At 34.1% G+C, this 26,546-nt stretch overlaps 1 protein-coding gene across 4 annotated transcripts in view; it reads right to left on the bottom strand.

Annotated features, from left to right (window-relative positions):
* The window catches only part of PACRG (parkin coregulated), a 204,266-nt gene that overhangs the window by 153,964 nt on the left and 23,756 nt on the right, over positions 1-26,546 (bottom strand). For all 4 annotated transcript variants that reach the window (XM_085055321.1, XM_085055323.1, XM_085055322.1 and 1 more), the window contains exon 3: positions 5,998-6,132. In XM_085055321.1, coding sequence (XP_084911447.1) covers positions 5,998-6,132 — 135 coding nt within the window. The remainder of the gene's footprint in view (positions 1-5,997; positions 6,133-26,546) is intronic.

Raw genomic sequence — 26,546 nt, 5'->3', positions numbered from 1 at the left:
TCTCATATTTTTCACTGTACTTCACTACCATTTCTCTCTTCTTTGCTAACACACATCATTAGCACTCATGGACTGTCATGTAATCAAAGTTTCCAGGACTATGAACATGTTGCTTATCAAGAAAAAACACACCCACCTTCTTTTCCTGAGTTACTGAGATAAATTTACTCACAGAGTGCTCTGATAAGCGTCAATGCCAGTGTCAAGTATGCTTTAGAAACAGAGAGTAGAAGAGGTGAAGTAAAATTTAACCTCCCCCTGAAATGGCAATAAGCTTAAAACCCCTCAACTTCTTGAATTACAAAAATTGACAGATGACAATATAATAATGAGGTCATTCTGTAGGGTAAATGAACTTCATACAATTACTTTTAATTTGTTTGGGGATTTGAACTTTGGAAAGTGTTACCTAAGTTCACTTGATATGACATAGTGAGTAACATAGAGTGTTTATTCATGCGGTTTAATGGCAAAAAAAATGCTACAAAAATGAAAAATATGAAGATATTAATTGAAAGCTCTACAACTGAAAACTTGTCTCCTCTCCAACTATATTGGTTGATATAAAAAAAATATTTTCTCTTTCTTAAAACTTATCTCTCAAGCAAGCAAAAAAGACTGCACTTCTAGGAAAAGACAAAACCCAAACCTAATTATTTATAGAGAAAACCCCAAAACTAAGTATAACACCTAAACCAACCAACCAAAACAAAACCAAAACCAGCACCACAACAAATAAGCTTAATCACAGCAGTTCAGAATTCTGTGTAAACTAGTATACAGCGTACTAATAAAAATTGTAGTTCTAAGGAATGTTCAAAATATTTGTAATCCCTACTGCTAAAAACAACCTTCAGTAGTAGCTGTAAGGAGAAAGTGTATGCACATTCCAAATTCATGATGTTGAAGGCAGATCACTTTCTTCCACCACTGCATTTAGTTTCTGTCACAGAGAAGTAATTTTATCACAATAGCTTTTACTAGCTCCTGGAATAAAAAATAACTGTGAAGGAAAGAGGAGATGAAGAGAAACTAAAATGGTAAAAGCAATATCCCTAGCAAACATAGATACTCTGGAAAAAAACCTCAGAAACCCCTAAAGATGGAAATCATGTTCATGTTGACATTTTGCTTGTAAAGTTTGAGTTTCTGAATTTGGTTTTCATGTCTCTGAAATGGCTACAATTCTTTTGAAGACTAGAAGCTTTTTTTACCCCAGCATAATGACTTTCATAATTAACTCCACTCCATAAAAAAAAATTTTCAAACATTATGATGACTTTCTGTATGATACAGAGAGACTGCATTTCAAACACATACTTTGTAATTCAGAAATACTTTCTTCGTTTTATCAACTTTTTTAGTCAAAGGTTTAATTGCATTCTGACCTTTTTTAATTCAGTATCGTATATTTAAAAATGGAAGTCCTTTTCAGACCTGAACTATGAGCTTTTATTATTCATAGCTTGGTATGAGATTGTGCAATAGAATGTATTAATATATTTTGAAAAAAAATTGCAATATATGTAAGCTGAAAAATAACTTTGGGATCCCACAAAAGTAGTCAAAAGACTTATAAATATTTTAGCACATTCTTTTCATATAAAGATCACTTTCTAGTATTATCTAATTCTAAATTAATAATAATTTATGTTCTCAAGTTTTATGTTTAATACACATTAGAAATACATTTTCAAACCATACCATTATTACTCATTCTCTCTTAGTGGACAAATTGAAATGCTTCATATTTGGAAAGACCCTTGAACATCTGTTCAATAACTCAACCAAAGAAGTTGTTTATTTCCAGATCTTAAAAACTACCTTATAAAAGAAATATAAGCATTAAATATTTGCAGAAATTTTAAGGCACTAATATATAATACAGTTCTATTTATGATCTCCAAGGAAAGATAAAAACAAAGGCTTCAAATTAGATATAAAAATGTTACATTGAGCGTATGCCTTTTAGCAAAGAATTCACTGACTGTTACGGCAATGAAAAGTCTGGAATTCACTTTGAAATTATTTTTTTTGTTTAATTGTAATCAAAGCCAGAAATTTGTGTAGTGAGTTATGTCTTGTTTTTACAGACATAATTAACAAGTCATTCTCTATATTCACTTTTGAAAAAGACAAAAGACAGCTTTTCCCTAGACTTGAAAACAAACACTAGGAACTCCAAGACAATCACATCTTCTTCTTTTAGAAATAAATGTGACTATATCCTCTACAACCCCATAATTTTGCTTCAGCATTATCAGAGGGGTTTTTTTATCCTTTTTTTTTCTTTGGATGGTATTTTTTAAAATCAGGTTATATTTTCTGTTCTTCTATATAATATGTTGTAAACATATATTATCTTTTCACATATTTTCTTCCATTAGGTTGAAACAGGTTTATTAGAACTTGCAACAATAGTAAAACTCACCAACCAGAATGACAGCATTACAGAAATATTCAAAGAAGTGCTTGTCTAAACTTAAAGACTTAGTCTGAGTATTCACAAAGAACACACATCTTGCTATAATGGTGTTGTAGTGAGCTCTAATTTGCTTTGGTCCCTTTAAAAAAAAAAAAAAAAAGAAACCAAGGGGTAAACACCATGGTTTGTCTGCATAGTTGAGTCTTGTTTATGCTCAGGATTATTTTGGAGCAATAATGCCTTTTTCTAAATTTAGTGCATTTTGGACAAAAAATAAGCTAAGCAACAACAGCAAAACACTATTATTTCATAATTAAATATTCAACACATGCAGTTATTCAGAAATAGTTCTACATGGTTCCTGAAGTTCAAATTTATATATTATCTAGGTCTACAACCATAGTTATATGTAGCCAGTCCTTACAGGAAATCAATAATGGGCATAAAATTAGAGGTATGCAGAACTGTCACAATATCAAGGGTCAGTTGTGTGCATTTTTTGGTACATATTAAAACAATTCATGCATATTAAACCAATTCAGATTCTCCTGTTCTTGTTGAAAGTGACTGTATTCTGTCCACAGAATTAAAATATAATGAACAAGTGTTCAAAGTGTTTTCCAGAAATTAATGTCTGACAGCTACAGTTTTGTTTCAGCAATTATAAAAACAAACAAAGAAGCAAATAAAATACAGCTGTGTATTTGCACAGGAAAGAATAAGGAAAGAACAAATCCTATAGTATTTCCCTTTGTCAGTATTTTCAAAAATCAGGTTTCTGAGACCCTCCTGCATTTTCTGTCATGCACCACTTGACAGACAAACTAGAGTGAAACAAACCATGACATACATTATACAGAGCAAAAAAAAAACTCCTCTCAAAATAAAACACTGCTATTGTGCAATTATAGCAGGGTTAAAATATCACTGTTACCATTTATTTCTTCTTTTTATCCTTCTGCTTAATCATGACTCATGCAAATAAGTATAGTTCAACCAAGCTTTTACAGGGCACTTGCCTAGACACATTTCATTAGTAAAGTATCTTTTCAACTATCATGAATTTAAGCAGTACTGAGTAAAATATATTGCTAAAAATTTAACTTTTTCTAATCAGACATACAATTTAATATGATGAACTGATGAAAATTAGCCATTAGACATCTGTTGGGTAGCGCAACTATGTCCTCAAAACAAGTGAAAAATACAGACCTTAATTTATCTGTACCTTTAAATATCAGCAAATGATGAACAACATTTTCACCCTTTTGCAGTGCTGTGCAGCCTCTAAGGATTCAAAAGGTATCTAATGCAAAGTTTGAACTGGAAAACATCGGTCTGCCTGCTTCATCTACTTAAACTGCACAATAATCAATGACAGTTGCATGTCAAACTAAACAATAGCCGCAAGGAACTCTACTACCTCAGTCTGGATTGACTTGTGACTAAATTGAGTGGCATGGAATAACGGCAATAAGGTTGGATCTGAACATGTACTAATGTAGGAATGGAATAGTCTGCCACTGTGCTGCTTATCTGCATTCATGCTGAAGATCTGATACTTTGCTTCAAAAGATAGGATTAACAGAATAGCAAAAACAAGTCTTGTATGACACCTCTGCCCTATATTGCCCTAGCTAAAAGTCAGTGTTTTACAGCAATAGGTGGACATTAGGTCTATAAGACTGCAAATTGTGTTAAGAAAAAAATATGTGCTGGATCTTTGACAGGAGACTCTTCTGTTGTGACTGTTCAAGGCAATATGTTTTCAAACAATTAAAACTGTTCAACACAGAAATCAAACACTTATCATTCATCAGTGGTTGGAGGGCTTGTAGATTAGTTAGCAGGTTGGAAGTAACCCATAATGATCATTGAATACAACTCCTTTCTCCTCATAGGACTGCCTAAATCTAAATCATATGACTAAGAGCATAGTTCAGAAACTAACAGGCTTGGCACTGTGACTAGCTGTGTTCCAGTGACCAACCACCCACTCAATGAAAAGCCTTTTCCTAATGCCTCATCTGAACTTTTTATGTAGCTGCATTTCGTTTCCTCATGTCCTAAGTGACACTAAGCAGTCACTAGCATCATCTAGTGGAATGCCAGTCCAGTAGTATTTCTGCACCCCTCAGTTTGATTTTGAGATATTAGAAATTATAAAGCCTAAAGATCAAAACTAAATTGTGCAGAATTTTTGCAGTTGCTTGAAAATCACCTTTGGGTTGTACCTGGTGATGAAAGACTGGAGTGCAAACTTAAGTTGTAAGCCTGTGAGTTTTAGTCCAGTAAGGGAATTTTGAGCGATGCCTGAAGCCCAATTGCAGTGGAATCTCATCCTGATTATGAGTAAAGACTTTTGGGATAGAGACTTCCTTTGCTGCAAGAACTATAAATTGTTCCTTATGCTGATTCAACACTGCTGTAGGCCACAAAACAGTAGCACAACTTTCTTCTGTATTTCAATAAGCAAAAGACCTACCTTAAAAATTTAGTTACTATCAAATATAGAACTACTTATACTTACCACATTACAGGGCTAATCCTGTTGGCTTCATCACAAGTAGAATCAGCTATAAGATTGCAAAAATCCCTCCTTTTAGTGTTGACTTAACATAGCTTTCCATTTAAATTTGGTCTTATGTTTTTGACATGAACAATTTAAAACATTCTACAAATCTGATACATTTTTCCCATGCATATCTGGTTCATTTTCTGTAACCATCATTGCTTCCAGCAAGATCTTATTCTACTCCAATAAATAAGACAAAAAATGAAGTAATTCATGATAACCAAAATAATTAAATAGTAGGAGCAGGTTAAAGATCAGCATTCATTTTTTAAATTAAATTTAAAAGTCTGCAGTAGTTACTTAGATTGGCAAGTTTTACAAATAACATCACCAAGCATTTTAGAGAGAAACACAGTCGCATTAGAATGGAGTCATTAGGCGATACATTTATTTTGAAGCCAATTAACCTTTTGTCAGAGAAATGTCGGAGCTGTAATGGTTTCAGCAGTGGAGGTCAGCCTGTAACAGAGGCACGTATGACAGCGATTACGCTGTCTGACATATGCCGGAGACTGAGAGCACAGCCGTGGAATGAGAATCTGCCTTCGTTTGTATTCTGCTCTGCATTTTCAGGGAGCAGGCAATCTTGACCTATCCATTTAGGTAATTAAAGCTTCTATTTGGAAGTGTCCTGCAGGAAGGTGAAATCTGGGGGAGATAAATGGCTGCTGCTCACTGTATCCAGCCACTTCCATCATTTGATGGACTGCCTGAAACAGGCTGCATTGCCAGGTCCTCATAAAAATAGAGATGAATTGGGCAGGAGACAATTCTCTAAGGCAAAGCAACTCTGTCATCTTCTTTTTTGCAGCATATAATTTAATTGTTAGCAAAGGCAGACAGCTGACTCAGGGGCCTTTCTCTAATGACTTTCCCACCATCTTCCATTTGCTACGAAATTATTTCAGAGTGTTTACTTGCAAGCTAACTTTGTTTGACAATGAGAGATGTCACTTCAATAAGCTCAGCTGGTTGTCACAGCTGTGCCAGGACTTACCTTCCAGGCGATTTTGTTTCCGATACATTCATGCTGAACAGCGATTGGGAAGTCTCCTCTGTCATAAAACTTGCGAAAAGCTGTGCGTTTTGCTGGTCTTTTTTTTACTGATCCTGCTGGTGGGGGCCCCCTGACCTTAAAAAGGAAAAAAGCCAAACAAAACAAAACAAAAACTGTTTAGTGGTAATATATTTTTGGAAAAAGCCTAAAGCCTGGCTTAACATTGAAACAGATATAAAAGAAGAATTATAGTAATCTCCCAAATTATAGTTTGCTTTCACCTTTACATGCTATATTTCACTTCTTTGAAAATATACTTTGGTAATGAACTACAGGTTTTGTTAACTGCTTTTTTTTGCCACTTTCAGACTGTTCCATAAAAACTGGTTATACTATAATGTAGATCTCTCTATTATCAAGGCATTTTAGATCAAAAATAAAACACCAAGAAGGTATTGACATTATGTAGCAGAAGTTGCTGGAAAATAAAGTATTTCTCCTTTTTCTTTTGGGTATTTTCTAGAAGTAATTTGACTTGATTTCCAGCCAGTGTTACTGCTCACACCTTCCACATTCTTTCTTTCCCTAGTTATTAAATAATGAGATTAGGTAATCTCTTTTAGCATATCCCTTCCCTAAATGTTATGGATTTGGCTTTCATATGAAATCCAGTCCTTAAGCATTGATGGCTGAAGCACTGGAAAGAGCAAAGGTCTTTGGTTAGACCTCTCTCATCTGCCTGTAAGGAAATTTGATTTAGCTCTACTTAGTTCCATATCTGAGCTATTGCTGGTTTAGCCTATGGCATAGTCTGAATTACAGTCCAATTCCAAAATGCGCATGCTGGAACCTTTTTCTCAGACAAACATGTTAGGGGCAGCAACTAAGAATTGGCACTATGATAATGGAATGTCAACTACTTATAAGAAATCTATTGTTTAAGCTAATTAACAAAGCTAATCTGAAATGCTAAAAGAGTCTAAGAGAGCTAAACTGATCTAGAGTGTCCTTGACAACTGATTCTTCACTGAGAAACTCTATAGCTGTGCATCTGGGATAAGGACTTCCTACTGCATATCTCTTTTGTCAAAAATGCCTTTATGATTTGCTAGAATGTGTCATTTTCAAGAAAAAGTGAGAGCTTCAATGATCATAAACCATATCCAGTATTTTGTATTGTTCTATTTATCTTCATTGACCCTTACATTAGTTTCTAACAGTACAGACATTCAGCTTTTCAGTGAAAGAATACAAACTTGTAACACCCTCTGTTTCATTTGTGCTATTCTGTAATTTAACTCTGCTAACTACAGACCTAAATTTCACTTGGCACTTTTTCCCCCGAAGTATTTTCACATAATTTTCCACTGGCTGATGTAAAGGGGTCCACTAGTGATATGCCTGTTGCTGTTGAGCCACTAGCAGAGAAGACCCGGATTCTCAGCATGGCATAGAAAAGAGAACTTTATTATTTTGATTCCAACCTATATAGACTTTTCAGAGGTCACCCAGATTGGTCAGTCAGAAACCTCCCCCTAGGCCTGATTGGCCAGGCCTGAACTGTCCAAATCTCGAGACACTGTTTTAATAACATCCAAACTTTATCTTTGTTTATAAAACACAGGAGAAAGTTCTCATGAGAAAGACCTGTGCTAGCCACAATATGCCTACACTGTACTTTCCTACAAATTGCTTCAACGAGGACTACTTAACTGTGACCTGTTGTTGCATATTGCTGACACTGATAGACCATGTCCAGTGAAAATAGATTTGATATGCACAGCTGTAACTTTGCTTAGTAAACACATCTGCAGCAGTTGAGAGTAATGCTCCAAGAAAAGCATTTCTAACCAATGTAAATAAACCTCCACTTGCTGTTCTGCAGAGCAACTTGTTCTATGCCACCAGTATAAGTACCTTCACTTGTTTTTTTGTGGGTTGGTTTTTTGTACTTTTTTTCATCTGAGGCAAGTCTCAGAGTCACTGTGCTTTGAGGCCACTAGAAAAGCACCTCTGTTCTTTTGTATATTTTTCACAAACAGGTCTTTCACACATCCTTAAAACCATTATTTTCTGTACAATATTAAAGGTTACCATTAGATTTTGACTTAAATTATTGATAAAGAATATGTTGCCGTGATTACTTGAGATACAATCTGAATTATTTCTAGCAGACTATCACAATTAGGGGTAGCTAATGCAATCCCAAATTACATATTCTCTGATACCAAACATTCCCTTCTTCCCAACTCATGTTCGTAAATTTGCTATGAGCCTTTTCCTACTGCACCTTTCTTACTGCACCTTTTCTAGAAAATATGTTTGCGTTACCTTGATTTCTTCCTATTCTTTATCCAGGAACAAAGATGCTAGAAGGACTAAAAGTATCTTGGCTATCAAACCCATCCTGTTGTCCATAAATGAATGGCTAGAAACTTCATCTAAAGTAATATACCTATTCTGATCTGCCACCTCAAATAAAGGTATGGAAGAATTAGAAAAGGTTCAGAAGAGGATTATGACTGAGGGTATGGAACAGTTTTCACAAGAACAGAATAAAGTGGGAAAATGATTACTAAAGAGGAATAAAATAAACAACTATAAAATCATGACATTATGGAGAAGACGAGTAAGGACAGATTTTCCACTATGTCCTTCAGTAAGAGCATGGGACATTAAAAAAAAACAAACCTATTCAGTAAGTTTGGAGCAAACAAAAGTAATGTATTCATACAGCAAACAGTGGATTTACAGAACTCCTGGCCAAAAGTCACTACAAGTTTCTGTACATTCAAGCTCTGACTGGAAAAGTTGACAAAAAGGAAATCCATTCAGATTGAGTAAATCCTTATTATCAGTAATCATAAATACAATGAGTATTATTTTTTATGTGATGCAGTCTGTGTGATAGATCTCTCAGCCTTACATTTAGTCCCTCATAGCCACATCACATTGGCATCTCATAGTTATCCATTGATTAACTGCCACAGCAACTATCTTTTCCAGATGATGAGCTCAATGTTAACAATATAATTTCTTGTCATTAGTTTTAAGTACATTATGTTGTACTTTGTACTGTAATATTTAATTTCATTTCTATTACACCAGTTCTCAAAGGCTTTCACTTCTGTCTGTGTCACACCATGATCTTCATCTGTTTTAATAACAACTCCAAACATTATGTAAGCTATAAATTTCATTATACAATCCTGATTTTTTTCAATGAAAATATTAAATAAGGTTACTCCTAAAACCAAATATAAAGAAGTTCCATGAATAAATTTCACCTATTATCATGTCTCTCATTTCAGTATTACATGCCATTATTGTCTCCACTTCAGTATGGACTTTTTTACCCTAACACATCTTGTACTATATAACTACTAAAGTACTGTACATAGCTGGAGAAGTACCAGCATATTGAATACTTGAAAAGAGTCTCAAGAGAGAGAGCAATTATTTTTCCCTTTGTCTTAAAGATGCTTTTCTTGTCAGATGGGTCTGCAATAGGTACAGACCTTTAAATACCTGGAAGAGCAACTGACTTCAAAGCAATGAAATGATCAAGACAGGAATGAGCCTAACCTCTCTTGAGAACAAAGAAATATCAGCAATTAGTAAAACAGTGGAACTGTCCCTGCATTGAAGATCATGTTGCATGACTGAACAGTACTGTTGTTCTCCTTTAAGTTTATTTCATGAAGACAACTTGTTTCATTTGTATCTAACAAACCTAGGTTATAAGACCTCTGCAAGAGTGGCTGCATTGAGCCAGTACTGCTCACCTTTGGCAAACAGTTTCTTTTCGTTCCAATATCATTACTAAAGAGACCACCATGGAGCACTGCTCTCTACTGCAGACACCTCCTTTGGGTCATTCTAGCAGTGCAGTCTGTCTGAGGAAAGGTTTATGTGTACAATTTCCTCTTTTATTTTTTTGCAATTCCTGATCTAAGCCTGGACCACATGATCTCGATAGGTCTCTCTCAGCTGAGGCTTCTCAGTGATTTTATATTGTTAAATGAAACACACCAACAGTAATCAGACAATGATTTTGTTTGGTATAATGAGTTTTGCCTTCTTACTTTTTATATTGTTATAATTACTGATAAAAAGGTCATTCTGAAAGTATTCAATTTATTAGGAAAATAGTAATAAATACTATCTTCTTCAACCTAATAAAAATGTTTCATTGCAATATAGTGAGAAAGATTAAGATTAGAGTTCCAGTTAATTAAAGGCTAATATTCATGATGGCAAAGTATATGAAGCAATAAACAGATTCTGAGGTTCGTTAAATGCCAAAGAGAAGTTGAAGAGTTTGATAATTGCAAAACTCATTTATTGTAATTCTATGCCATTGAACTATGTGACAAGATAAAAGATATAAGCTATTAAGCAAAAAAGAGAGAAAGACCATATTTCTTTCATTGACTCATGTCAATTTAAAGCCATTTTACCAGGTTGCATTCTTAGACTTTTCAGTGATGGCACATTAGAAAAATGATGAAGCAAAATTATTTGAAGCCAGGTTTAAACAGTGATTAATATTTGAAGACTGAATTTTCTACATTTTCTGAGTGTCAAACTCCATGCATACTCAGGGACCTAAACACATGCCTGCGTAGGACAACTGCAGATTTTTTGTGAAAACTAACACTGCTTTCATGAGCTGTTTAAGCCAAACAAGAAGTGGACTGAGATCCTACTGTTCTTATATAACAATTCATGTATTATATAAAAAAGGGACAAGTGATATTGTAATCAAATTTAATGGTTAAAGACATGTATTTTTTATTAACCCAGGTTAATGCATTTAGAAGAAAGAAATAACTTCCTTTTTTTGTCTGCCAAGATCCTTACAGGAAAACTGGAATTTAACCCTAGCTTTTTATGCTTTCTCCTCACAAAAATATTTCATTAAATTTATTTTTGAAGTTAAAGGGATCAAAAGTTACATGACCACTCAACGGTCCTACCTAAAAAACCCCCACTCTTCCTTGAAAATATAATGCCATATTATCACCTTCAAGAATGAAATTTTCAGAAATAAAATCATAAATTCTCATTCTTTGTAGTCAAACTAAAAAAAATTATGCATAAAAAATCGCACTGTTTCCACAGAATAGAGTCTACTAAGATATCCCACTGTTTCAGGGAGATGTAAAGTGATGGCATTAAGGAAATGTTTGTGTAACCACTGACAGACTCGTCTCATCTTCCTCTCCTACTGGAGTCAAACTTGGCTAATGCAGCATAGTTCGACTGGCAATCCACTTATTTCCCCATGGGAAATATTGGCATTCATTTCCTTGTGTATTGGAGCCAGAAGCTGTGGCCAAATCCTAACATCAACCTCAAGAAAAGTGCAATATATATGAAATAAGTCAAATAAATTAAACCATGCCATGAAGAAATACTCAAGCTAGCAGGAATTAAGACCAAATAATATACCTAGCACTATGCAGGGCCATGTTGACTTAAAAAACTTTTCTAGAACTGTCAACCGCAGGATCCTCATCCTCACAGTGTGATAAAGCTCTTATCTTGGCTGAACAGGCATTGACACAACACTGCCTAGGTACAACTCATGCCCAAAGAACAGGATGAGGTGCAAAAGCGATGATCCACAATTTGTGCTTTTGGAGGCAGCACGCATACAAGTACCCTACATGTTTCTACACTTGTAACACACAATCCCATCATCAAGACAATCCCATCAATCACCCACGAAAAAACACCAAGATTTTGGCAGTGACCTACCAAAACAACAGAACAATAGTATGATAATAGCATTTGGTGACATATCCGAGGAGTTTTGAATAAACACAGTAGCAGTAGTAGAGATTTGGAAACACAAATCTTAGTAAGTGATAACAATCAGAATCTCAACTAAGCAGCCCCAAGAGTGCCTACTCTGACTGGCAATAAGCAATTAAGCCTGTCCTGCTCTGTCTTAATTTACTGATCCTAATTTGATGAAACTGACTTAGGTGGTTAATACATTCTGCAATCATGTTTTGATTTTGCTATGCTGTTATACTAAAAATTGAATGAGAAACTTCAAATGACAGGAGAGGCACAGTAAGATGTCCCAGTAGGTACTCCTGAGTTACACATTAATGTCTTTTATTTAATGTCAATATCACAAGCATTCAATATCAAAAGAACATGATCTATCAACATGTATCAGATAAAAGCTTTTTATATCCAAAAAGAAACAGGGAGATATTTCTTCAAATGTGCCATTCTTGATATGCTTTAAGTGGCGCTACATCTAATGCTTAAAAGCTGCTTCTGGGGCTATTCCACAAATCTGGACAACAGATCAAAGCCCATCTCATAGCTTCAAAAGTCAAATTGAGAAAAATCAATTTTACGACCCCCAAATGAAACTACTGATAGGTCAGCAAACATTTCAAATGCTTCCAAAGCACTAGAACTTGAAAGAAAAATCAGGCACGTGATTTTGTACAAAGATACTGTATCTCATTATTGCCTTGAGACGCTGTGGAAAGTAAGTCATAAGGTGCATGCAAAATTACTCTATTTTGCCACCTCAGAAATGTTATTTTTGATTGGGGAAGAGATAAGTTGTTTCAATAAGACAGATGTGCCTATGTTACAATCTGCTTTACAGCACTTTGTTCTTGGAAGGTCCTTCATCTCTCATTCGCTACTGGAATAGAGTGTAACTATTCAATATAATTTAGATTTCTCTCCTGATGCTTGCCAAGCAATTTCCTTTGATGCAAAGGGAGAAGAGTGACAACTGCTAATATATTTCTCTTCTAATATATTTCTTTCCTTCCAGTCCAGATGAATATAGTCCTGCTCTGTTAGTTTCACAAAGCTTTCCAGTGCATCAATTGCACTAAATCTGGGAGCCTTCTAAATTTTTCCTGATGGCTATTTTACTGTATGGCAGGCTTTTTTACTTTCAGTGCTGCTGTTGCTGGTAAAGGTATTTATTAACCTGCTAAGATATCTGTCCTTTTCTGCAGGGAAAATTGTTCAGTTGATTTCTTTGATGTTAAATTCAAATCATTCCCTCACAAGAGGAACACTAGTAGGAAACAATAGTTTTTAATTCATGTTTTACACAGTTGAAAATGTTTTAATAATATCTACTTGTCTGCTTGTCATGTAGTAAAAAAAAACCTTCCACAAAGAGGCAAAATTTTCCTTGGTGAAAGAGTCAATTTTGTCTCATATCAGAAGTCAAAATTCTGATGCAAGGATGCAAGTGAAAAGGAGCTCTCACAGAATATTTCTTCACAGATCGTGACAGTAAGTGTGTTGTGACTGTGAAGGGACAAATGTATCTTTCACAAGTCATAATGCTCTTACTTTTATAATTTTGTTATTTGAAATGTTTTTCACATTGGCAAATGCAGGATTAAACACTTTCTGTAGTAACTGATATTCCCCAAATATTTTGTTTCAATCTCCATAACTACCTAGATTGTTTGTTTGCAACCTTTTCATTTGAAATATAATTTTTCATGAGTAAAAGTAATGGTAAAGTTTTAGTATATTGATGTTAATAATTTCAGAACAGCTGGAAGTTATACTGTTAGTGAAGTCTACTAAATCTGCATGTAAATATATAAATCTTGACCAGATTATATGAATTTTTTAAATAAAAAACTTTCAACTTTTTACTCTGTAGGATCCTGTTACCATTTCTATCTATTGAATATAGTCGTTCCTCATACTGAAGCTCTTATGCAGCATCTTCAATCCATACTGCATTGTTACTCTAGGCTAAATCAATCTGCCACATATTCAGGGCAGTGAGAATTCTGTGGTCTCTTAGAGATCTGGATGATACAGGGGACCCTTCTGTTAACTTAAAAAAAAAATCTTGACATAAAGTTATCATCTTCATACTTTTTAGTGCTTTTTAGTTTGGCAATCATACATTGATATTTGTTAATCATCAGTGACAAGTTTTAAATCTACCCAGTGTCAAGTCCTATGCTTTTCTTTAAGAATTGTTCCATTTATGTGTTATGACTTAAGAAATGGCTTAAATTCCATTTAATTGCTCTCTTAAGACCTTTTCTGAAGCCCTGCCTCCCCTCCTTTTTTTTTTCCTGAAACTGTTGGATTTTCTTCAGAAGTAGCTGAAAGTAATGTACTGTGAATTTTGCCATCATTTTTAAAAAGACTGTTTGTTTACAACTGTTTGGACACCATGATGTCGTAGGTGAGTAGTGAACTACAGCCAGATTATCTCATCTTGTTGAATGTCAAAGCCTCCCCCATATTTTAAAATCTCAGTATTGTTTTCTTGTGATCCATTATTACTGTCATGCTACCTAAAATGCCTTAAAATGTTACAAATCTCCCTCTTTTCAGTAAGCTGATTAGTTTTAGACTGGAGAGTACTGATGATAGGGTTTTAAATGGGGCATTTTTTGCCATTTTGAAAAGAAGTCTAAGACAGATTCTTTTTGGCTTTGTGATCATTCACTGCCATAGGCTGTCCAATTGCTTCACCTGTAATTTCCTCAGTTTCTTTCCACATAAGATAATTAGACCTTAAAATGTCACTTCAGCAGCTTGCTAGCCTTTCTCTCCTATATATTTATGTGATTATAGATTCAGCTAGGTATCATTTTTTCATTATTGCATACATCTTTTATTCCACTTAGACTTGAAATAACACATAAAATTGACCTAAGTTTTTCTGTGGTTCACAGGAATATTCTCAGGATATTTTTTCACATAGGAAGACATATTCTAGCTAGCTAGTCAAAGCATGGTTTTTGAAACGTTTTAGAGCTCATTTCATTCTTTACACTCAAAGCGTCCCCACAGTAGATGGGGATGCTTTCTTTGTCTTCCAGCAAATGTGACCAGCTATGTATTTTCTTCTCCTCATCATGATTATTTCCTCTTCCTATACTCCTCATAATCTCCAGAGCTGATTGCTAGGGTGCTAGTGGGAGCAGAATCCCAACCTTCTCTGGATTTGAGTTTGCCAGAAAGCATGAAGATACTCATAGGGAAAAGTCAAAGGACAGAAACAGGGCAAGTTCAGTATATATTTTAGCAAAGTAGCCTTAACTACCTCGACAGGGAACACATAAATCTTAATGAAAATTTTCATTTCTTAGTGATTTGAAGTTTTTAAAAAATTAACAAGGATCATTTTTACTTAGGAGAAACTGAAAAGTATGCATAATGTGCAGAAAAAAAGTGGTTATTTCAGAAGTTAGGCCATTTCTCAGTCAAATTGTGTCTAATTAATCTCATTTTCTTGTAACATAGACATTTATACTCAATTCAGTTTAAACTGACACCACCAATTTACTGTGTACAGACTCCTTACACAACAAGTAGTGCAGCAGCCTTTTCTATGGGACTTCAAGGTATTGGGATGTTTTTTTCCTAGCATCTTCTGAAGCAGTTTTATACAGTATATACAGTATTCTGAGCACGGACTGGAATGAAGGTGTGCAGTTTCAATGAGAGTGCTCTAATGATGTTATTTATTCCCGATTTCTTGCATGTGGTTCTAAAACCCTAGAAAACATTGTTTTATTTCAAATCGTATACCAAATGCATCAATTCCAGTACTAGAACTGAAAAAATCAAAGATTTTCATGTCACAGATGAGTGTCTTGACCTCTAGGATACGAAAATAGGACACTAGATACTGAGAAATGTACTTCTGAAGTTTATCAAAGAAATGAAAAAACAAAATAAAGTGGAACTATGATGAAACTGCACCACATAGCATGTAGGAAAGGGCATTAATAATAAAACTATTAATAAAACTCCCAAATGCAAAATTGTATCAATATTGTACAGATACATCAAAGTGAAATATTACTGTCTCTATACATTAGTCAAAAGTAATTGTTCTAAAAACCCCACAATTCACCACTATGCACATTAAGAGTTGAAAAGTATACATTATAGACTAGAGAGATAAATAGGTTGCTTACTAATGTTGGTAATTAGCAATAGGAAACTCACTGGGCATTTTTTATTTATTGACTCCTTGATCCTTAAGGAGGACCAGAGTGCATCAGAAAACATAGTGCCATGAGCAACAAACTGCTACAATTAAACAGAACGATGCAATATCAAAAAACAAAAAATCTTTTTTGTGTTTCTCTGACCTTCTTGGAAAGTAGACAGTCTCAGGGAATCATATTCTTTATATGCTAAATATAGTTTCCATTATAATTATAATTACAGAATCATTATCACCACTTCGTAAGGATAATAAAGAATAAAAAAAAAATGTATATTGATAGATTTAAGCACCCACCCAACCAGTCAACAACAAGTATACAACATATGCAAACCATATAATTGATAGTAAATTTGAATATAATGTGGCAATGAAGAAAAAGTCAGCCTTGTTAGCTAATGCATAAATGTGATGCCAAATATACCCAAGGTAAACCCCCTGGTTATGGGGAAAAATCATCAACTAAACATCAGATTCCTCCAATCAAAAAAGCTGGGATGCTGATCACTTTGCATAACTCTTTCTTTCAAGAAGGAATAGCACTGCTGACTTCTGAACCCAGACCTGCACTAGAACGGTGAGCATAACATCAGCTTAAGGCACAGATACTAGAAAGCTTGTGTGTATAAATTTCAATAGTTTCACTATTGTGCATAAGCAGTAATAATTGGATAATTTGACCATATGTGTAAGTATCTTCTTACCTAGAATGATTTTTTTTTTTAAATCAGACTGCTAAGACTTTAATTAAATAAAGCACAAATTCTTGGTTTCATGCACAGTATTTTTCTGTAGCTCAAAGAAATTGCATAGGCTGCTTAGTCTGGTAACCTTGCCCTGGAGGCTTTGCTATTAAATCTGAGTGCAGCAACTGATGGAGAATGCAGGTGACCTAGGCTGTAATTCAGATGCAACAGCATGTATTTACCATGCTACTAGATGCAATCCTTGTTTATTAAACTTTTTTTTAAAGACCTTTAAGCACTTTTTTATTCAACTTTACATTTTGCCAGGAAGTTCAGACTCTCATTTCTTGAGACACATCTAGACTACCAATTGCTTCAATTATTTGCTTGGGGCTTCCCTAACTTATAATGTATGTGATACTTATGTCTACTCTAATTCTGTATATCCTTGCAGCCTCTCAGATCAGCATCATCTAGTGAAGAGAATTAATTTTCAAACTCCCAGTTTGAACTTCAAGACAGAGAGATCATATTTTAAAGACCATGTCAGTCAAAGTAAAAGCATTTCTGTTGTTTTAAGAATAAAAAACAGTATTTTTAAATAAATCAACTAGTAGTTAAGGAAAACAAAATTCCAGGAAAGTTTCAATTTTCAGTATCACAAAGCATAATTCTATTGGGACCTAGCACACTCTTGAGGTAAGATAGAAAAGACAGAAGAAACTCAGCTAACATAATCTAGTTGTAGATGGAGTTAAGGGAAAAGGAGCTAGCTTTTTACATGCCAGAAGAGAAATATGAATAATTTTACTCCACATAAATTGCAAGAGAATCAATTAAAAAAAACTGTAAGAGCTTGTCAGAAAGCAGTTCTTCCATGAACACAAATGAACAAGAATTATGTGTCTGAGAGATGGAAGCTTTTAATTTTTTTCCTTTGAATTCACTGTATCATTTTTGCACATACAATGCCAAAAAAACCAACCAACCAACCAACCAAAAAAAACCCTTCATGATTACAAAAAAAACTTTTCAGATATGGAGAAATGAAGGACTGTTTGAAGAAGCATTGAAACTGAATTCCAGTAGATGTGATGTTCCCCTTCAGTTTAGAATCTTTATAACTTTTTTTTTCACCGTCCACAGCAATTTTGCTGGTTGTCATTTAAACAATTAATTTTTCAATATTTGTCTTGCTGCTAGATATAAATAGAGACACTAGGATGAAGACTGCAAGGCATCTGGCTATTCTGAACAACATTGTATAGTTTGTTGTCATAAGGCTACATATGCCATTTTTTTATTGCCAGAGGAGCCAGTTTTCAGTAAGCTAACATGGATACTGAAAGATAGGTGGCAATTTGAGCATGATTCTCTACTTGGAAAAATTTATTTTAATTTTCATAGTTGTTCAGCTTTTCGGGTAGAAGAAATGCTCTTTCTAGTAAAGCGTAAAAAGCACAGTTGAAACCATAGCAGAGTGACAACTGGAAGCTAATAGTAAAACATTAGCCTTCATCCATCTTTTCTTCTTGAACTCACTCAGCTTACCACAAGATAAGCACAAGCATGAGTTCTTTGCAGAATTGAGGATCAACAAAAAGAGACTGTAGTAATGGAAGATTATGCATTAATAATCATTAAAGAGATACTTAACATTTGTAGTAAAAAACTTTGTTTCTAACCTGATACAATTTTTTTTATTAGCTCTATTTTCCTTCACAAATGCAATCAACATATATAGAATCTAGAAATAAGATTTGCAGATAGGGTGAATAACATTTATTAGACTAATTTATATAACCAACAAAATCAAAACAGAAGCTCTCCTTCAGATCTTTAAGAGAAACTGCAATTTCAAAGTTAAACAGAAACTGAGAAAAAATTCTGATAATTTTATTTGATATATATCAATTACACCATCTCAGAAAGAAAAGATGGTTGGGTATTTGTGAAGTAAAAATGTGAAAGACAGGTGAGAAGTAACTAATATTTACTTAGAAGACTTATTAACCTTTAAGAAGAAAAGATTTTGAATAACACAGTATTTGACAGTTCAGCTTTCAACTGAGAGCAACTAAGAATAACACTGATGGAAGTCAGAATAAAGTACTGCAGCTAATCATAAAATAGAATCACAAAATCATCAAGGTAGGAAAAGATCCCTAAAATCATTGATGCCAGCCCTTAACCCCGCACTTCCAAGTCCACTATTAAGCCAAGTGCCATATCTTCATGTCTTTTCAACATTACCTTCCTGGTATGCTGATCCAACTACTTCCCTGGATAGTCTGTTCCAGGACTTGACAATCTTTTTGGTGAAGGACTTTTTCCTCATATCCAATACAAACCTCCCCTGGTGCAATTTGAGGCTGTTTCCCCTTGCTCTGTCACTTACTACTTGGGAGAAGAGACTGACCCCCACCTCACTACACACTCCTTTCAGGTAGTTGTAGGGAGTAATAAGGTGTCCCCTAAGTCTTCTTTTCTCCAGATTAAGCAACCTGCTGATAGTGTTTAATTTTACTGATTACAAATATTTAGCTCAATTTTTCTGTTCTTTTTTTTTCCATATTGAATTCTCTACAAATTAACATGGAAATGGTTTCTAATAAGAAGGTGTATTGGACAACATTTACAATTCTGGGACACTTCTTATTTCTGTGAAATAGAACTTTAGTGCAATTATTATTTGGTAATTAACTGGTAATTATTAAAAATTACTTGGTACCCCTCCATCAAACAGGAGCTCCCTTGGTGAATTGATGAAAATCTCCAGCTGATCATATAGTACATTTTGCATGTTATGTGCCCAAGTACTTGCAATCTCACATTTTATTTTCCAATACAAAATAGCCATAGTTGTAAGTTACTCTTTGAAGTCTTGACTATAGTGATTCTACTCTGAATTATACTTTCTTTTTTGAAGAAAAGATGGTCTTCCAATAGATGGTTGACTTAGATGCATTGAAAAGACTACGTAGAAGGTTTACCTAATTGGAACTGTGTTTTATTATAAACTAAATACCCACATGAAAAATTCATTTCCAATTTGCTGAAAATATTTACACCACAAATCAGCATAATAAATAAGATTGAGAGAATTCAGATAGTCTCATAAACAATTTTTAAACATTAGAAAGTAAACTCATTTAAACTCATTGAGCAAATTAGTTGCTACAAATTATTTCCTTTATTCCTGAAAAAAAATGAGGCTCTAAAATTTCAGGTTTATGTAATCAGTCACCTTTTGCTTTATATTTATCAATCAAAATACTTTCAGCTAGTACTAAAAGAAGGAAGAAATGAATCATATGATTACTGGTAAAATCACAACTTCAAACAATCTCAACAAAAGATGCTTAGGATTATACAGTGTTGCCACAAAAAGAAAGTGCAAAAATGCACAGGCAGAGCATGCAAACAGAAAAAACTAACATCCAAAATTAAGCCAGACTGTAACTGGCATAATAAAAACTTTGATGTCCGATACTGGAGTCTGCAATAATAAAGGGTCTTAGAAAAGATTAAAGAGACTATAAGAGATTATCAAACTAATCACAGGGGATACTGGCACAAATCAGATATCAGAGGCCATATAGTAAAATCTTTAGATATGTGTTCTTTAGAAAAATGAAGTCCTAATATCTCAAAAAATAAACAGGAAAAATATATACATAATAAAACCAGCATTTTGAAAACCTAGTGAGGTGCCAGGGAAAAATCCACTCAGAGGTCAGTTCAGTGGTGAAGAAAAGGAGGGTTCCCCGCATCTGAAATGGTGTAAGATTTATCTGCTGTCTGTATTCATCTTTTCATTCTGTCCTATTAAAATACCTATTTTATTGCGTCCTTTATTGTCAGCTCTTTCTCACTCAGATCCAGGAAAAAACCATACACCTTCTCACTGCATCCCCCAGATGGGTTGCAGAACAACTGTCATCCCAAGGATTGTCGCTGTTGAGCTGCTAGCAGAGAAGAAATCCTCGGATTCTCAGCGTGGCATAGAAAAGAGAACTTTATTATTTTGATTTCAGCTTATATAGACTTTTCAGAGGTCACCCAGATTGGTCAGCCAGAAACCTCCCCCTAGGCCTGATTGGCCAGGCCTGAACTGTCTAAATCTCGAGACACTGTTTTTAATAACATCCAAACTTTATCTTTGTTTATAAAACACAGAAGAAGTTCTCATGGGAAAGACCTGTGCTAGCCACAAAGGATCATTAGCAGGCAACCAGATTATCAAAATTAAGAGCACCTACATAAAATCCCCTGAAAATTCAGTTGTCAATTTTCTTTAGATTGCCAAGGAACGATACAGAAAACAAAAGAATACCGAATAAATTGCAAAGATGTTTACATATTTAAAAAAAAAAATAAAAAGACAAAATTGTTTTAATTAGCCAATGCCAAAAAATATGGTTCCATGCACAATTTTTTGGTGAATCTGCCAGCTTCAATAAATAAGAAGTAAAAGATTATGCTCAAAAAGCTGTAGGTTCTGTGAAGATCAAAACCATTCAGAAAAAAGACAAAGCAATGACAGTTACATGAGAGGTAAAACTCTTTTTCAAAACTCCTGAAAGTATCTACATCTAAAATCTTAACAGGAACTACAGTTCAGTGACAAAATAACAACTTTTGGTCAAATAAAGATTCAGCTTGCTTAAAAGTGATGCAAAGAGAAATTACCCCTCAATAACTCTAATACTATATTTGCATATTTTTTCCCTCTTGTTTTCTCTTTCAACCCTGCAAGAGAAGGGTCTTTATCTATCATGTCAACCTGTAATAAGGATAAGACATAATAAAACTACAGACAATCAGAATCAGAGTAAAATATTCTCACACAGGGACAAAGACTAAATGGAAATAAAATGTTAGAAATTTTCACTATGTGATAGATATATTTCCATATAATTTCTATAGCTTTCTGAGAATATTCTTCCAGAATATTCCTCCATGCTCAGTAGTCTTCTGTTTCAGTGAAATACTTATCTTCAAATCTTTATATCATGTGCAGCAGATACAGTTAAGTTTTTAAAAGGTACAGATACAATAACCTTGAGTTTCTCATTTTGAAATGGTGTACAATGCCATCAGCAGATCCTGTACTTTTACTATGGCTTCTAGTGATAATGAGCTATGAATTTGCAATTATGCCACTAAGAATAGTACAGTAATGCACATTTTCCAAAGATTCGGATGTCATAGATAAAAGGCATTCAAAGAAAACAAAGAAGTTACCCTTTCTCTGGCTTGCTTTATTTTCACTTTGGAAGAAGCTGATCCAGAAGGGAATTTATCATGCCATTTAAATCATGCCATTTAACACCTTAGCATTTCCACATGCTGAGGGATAAACTCAGAACATGACTGTAAAGAATGTTTGACGCCAAGAAACAAAGTATTGTGAAAATCAAATAACTGACCACAAATCTTTGCTCCAATTCAAATGCAGTACAAAGCTGCAACTAATTTTAGAGAATGAGAGGATATGCTGAGTTGTAACAGACCCACAAGGATCACTGAGTCCAACTCCCGGCCCTGCCCAGGACAATTCCCAAGAGTAACACCATGTTCCTTAGAGCATTGTCTAAACTCTTCTTGAACTCTGTCAGGCTTGGTGCTGTGACCACTTCTCAACTGAAGAAAATTCCAGCACCCAAATTAGAAGAAAATCTTCCCCTAATATTGCAAAAACAATGATTGTTTTGGAGTCAGCAATGTTGCAGTAATTATTATTGATGGCATATGACTGAAACTGCCTGAAATGCAGTGTTCTGATAAACACTCAAGATTGAAGAATTGTGGTATGATTGATTCATACCTTTACTTCACCTCCTACATCTTCATTGATTCACTAGTTTCATGGGGCTTGCTGTAGCCAAAGTAGGAATGGAACATGGATTATTGCAACAGTATTGCAATATTAACCTGGAAGTTTATTAAAACACCTTAAAGACATTTTAAGTAATGAATAATAAATTACATTTTTACAGGAAAAATACAAGAACTAGAAATGTTTGCAGTGATTTTTTTGAAAACAGCTTGGAAGAGAAACAGTACTATTATGCTAGAAAGGAAGAATACATAACCTGGGGATATTTTGGGGATAGTCCCAAAAATCCAATCATGACTGGGAGATAAAAGGAAAAGCTAACAAAATAAATAGATTCAAATTCTTCTGAAAAAAGCTATTCCTAAAGAAAATATGAGAGCCTTAAATAATATGATAGTAATATTAGAGAAAATACTGAGAATGTTAACCTATTGAGAAATAGATTGTTTCCTAACAGGAAAAAAAGCTAAAACCAAAATTTAATTATCCATGAAACAGTAAACATGAGTAAGAGATACAAAATAAATTAAATGTTTATCTGTGTAACAATTTTCCTGCTTTTAGTTAATGTCACTGAAAATACTGCATTATATCCAACACACTGGTTTACGTACCCTAGTGCATTATGACTGGAAAAATAAAAAATTAAGTATTTAACTACATAAAGAAAACAGCAGAGAATAAATAATAGACTACAGATATATTCTATGCAGTATACATTATACTGTAAACGATATCACAAAAGAACTATGATGAATATAGAACTTTGTGAAAAAGAAAAAAGGGAGAGAGTGTATACACATGCAAGCCTGAACAATTTTGCCCAAAACACCTGAATAGAACAAAGTAAAAACTGAGTGTATCACAAAGAAGGAAAAATAATCAAAAATCCTCCACAGGATAAAGAATTCATTTTAAATATAATGGGTTTAATAAAGAACTAAACCTAATAGGGCTTTTTTGTTGTTTTTGTTTGATTGTTTTTAAATTTTTAGATGTGATTATAGAAAAGCCTACACTTTGAAGTTTTAGCTCCGTTGCCTGAAGTAGGAAATCATAGCTGGCAGTGTCTCTTTGAGGGATCGCTGTCCAGTGCAAGCTTCAGTAGCGGCTTTGCTATCACATTACTACACAACTATTACACCTCACCACTGCTTAAAGGTAGAGTTTCCTTTTTCTCCACTCCCCAACATACTCTCCCAATATCTTTTATTGGGTGACATGTTTGTGAGTGCTCCCTGAGATGATTCATCTGAATTATTTGATAGAAAATATGGGAGAAAAAAGTTGATCGTTTTTGCTTGCTTAGCAAGCCAAATCATCTTATTCTAGTGTCAGATTAACAGGAGAGATGGCAAAGAAGAGAGACTGCAAAATGAGGACCAGGGGAGAAAAAAAACGATAAAAAAGTCCTAGGCAGCAGCAAAATGTTACATGAGCTCACCTGCTCATGGAACCGTACCTGAAGAAAGGAGGATTTACAGCTCCTTTAGGAAGCTGGTGGAAATGTTTCCTGCAAGGCACACACACATTAATGACAGGGAACTCTCCCTCCACTCTGGAACAAGACAACTACAAAGAAATTCAATCTATGTAACATTTTGGAGAGCTCGATAAATCATCTGAATGCCCCATTAAATCCTATTCAAAATTGCTAATTGCCTGAACTTTATCTACTTCAGTAAATATTAAAAGCTGGCTCAGTAGTTCTGAAAGAAATTTCATTGAAGCAAGGGGAATTAAATCCAGTGGGCTCTGGACCAAGTCTGCAGGCTACATCATTAACAACCATCTAGAGCTGGAAATTTTCCAAAATATTCCATTATGCACTAATTAGTCTAGAACAATTTTTTCTTTTAAGTTCTTCCACCTTAAGTCCATACTGAAACACACCTAGGAGGGGGGCATTCACATAAAGATAATTATTCTAGAATAATTATACTTTGGAAAAATCTAAAGTGCAAACAAAACCAGATAAATATTCCCTTCCAATATGTCTTGCAGTATAATGGATTTACATGTAATGCAAGAAGTTATCTTCATGACCTTTTCCCAACTGCTGATATTATATGAAGAAAATAAGTTATATACAGTCTCTACAAGCCTTGCTTGGTCCATTATATACAAGACCACAGCCCATTGCTGCTTACCACTGTTGCTACCACTTTCATTATAGTAATAGACATTTTTTTTCAATCCCTTCTTTTCAGCACACAGACCCTACTCTGCACATTTGGTCTGCATTTCTTGCTTGCAGACTGCATAACCTTACACTGAGCTGTAAAAAACCCTAATTTTTGGGGACACTTGAAATAGTTCAAACGAGCCATATAAGGAAGCCTTGGGAAATCACAAAACTAAGCAACTTTATCACCAGGATACCATACCTCACTGAAAATAACAAAATTTGTCTTAAAGGAAGAGTTAAGTTTTGGAAATTTTGAAGTTAATGTTAGTTTTTAGTATTTAAATCACTTGAATTAAGAATCTATGAGAACTGTAGTATTTACTCAAAGTTTGTACCCCCAATCATTAGAAGAATAACACAGATTTTTCCAAATTTCCATGAAATTAAAAATGTATCGAATTCAACTTCAATAGAATTTTTTTACGCTAATTCCAAAATAAAGCTCTATTATATTTAACCATCACAAAAAATGAAAAAGAAATTTAAAAAGCACCAAACAAGCAAAAAACAGCCAAGAAAAAACCTACTTGAAAAGAATGTTGGTTTCCTTGTAATTCTTAGTAAAATTCAAGTTAAAGGCTATCTGTGGTAGATGACCTTCTTTCACCATCACAATTACTTCAAAAAATGGTTAACTACAGAGGGCTGCCTGCTGTTAGCTAAATTCAGATGCAGATACAAGGCTCCTTTCACTTCTTTAGAGCAGCTGTTCCTAGAAAGCAATTAACCTGAAGATATGCTCATTGTACATAAACCTATATGACAAATGTTGCAGTGTCCTTATTAAGACTGATGTAGTTATATGTATTATAAGTTAAAGAAGAACCTTGCCAGCTACTACATGACTAAAATCTGATCTGCATTACATGCCTAAAAAGTGTTTTTCTTAGTTCACTTAAATTTTAAACATCCTTACTTATAAATCAGATAATATCTCACTGTCTTCAAGAAACAAGGAAATGCGAAGTGAAAGTAGAGTCTAAAATAGCAAATATATTAAGTGAACATAACAGATTTTGAGTCTTTTGCTTGAAATTATAATTATTTTGTGTCTTCATAAATCACTGCCTATGATCTCCCGAGACTTTGGAAATGAAATGTATTTCAACTTTGAAAATTTGATTGCTATCTCTCATCTTATATGGAGTTTGAAGACAAAAGCAACATAGATACATTGATCAGAGCATGGATTAGTGGTTTTAAAATGCTGACAAATAGAAGTTAAACTAAACCAAATTACAGACAAGATTTTAGAGCCCTTCTGGAATTTACAGGCCTACGAGTTTAAAGAAATGCAAATAGTTTACAAACAGACTGGACAAACACTTGAAAATCAAAAGCACATGAACAATAATAAACTAATAGTATATTTATTCCTAAGCAACTTCTAAGTTTATAAAATATACTTAGGTAAACTTATGACCAGTATTTCTGCTGAATTAAGTTATTTACCAAGCAAATCCTTACCTAGCAATAAAAGAAAAAGATCAAAATCCCACCAAATATGGGCAAAGTTAAAATGTATATTTTATAATTTCGTAAGTAAGACAACATTGGAAACTGTTCCAAAGAGTAAAAGCTGCTTTGATACTAGAAATCCATAATCTTATTTCTCCATCAGCCTTGGTGGACATTACAGTAAAATAATCAGCAAATCATTACAGTAAAATAATGTTTTGTTTCTATTAGTTTAGGCTATCCAACTTAACATTTAAATCCATTAAGGTAATCAAGTAAAAAAAATTAGTATGCTTTTCCTTTTTACTGACCACTCAGTAATACCTTAAACTTTCCATTTTCAAGAACTAAAACTTTCTTAAGTAGAAGACACTACAAATCCCC

This window comes from Lichenostomus cassidix, chromosome 3 (genome assembly GCF_008360975.1).
Source record: "Lichenostomus cassidix isolate B80296 chromosome 3, HeHo_3.0, whole genome shotgun sequence".
Taxonomy (NCBI): Eukaryota; Metazoa; Chordata; class Aves; order Passeriformes; family Meliphagidae; genus Lichenostomus; species Lichenostomus cassidix.
This window is presented reverse-complemented; position numbering and strand designations above follow the sequence as displayed.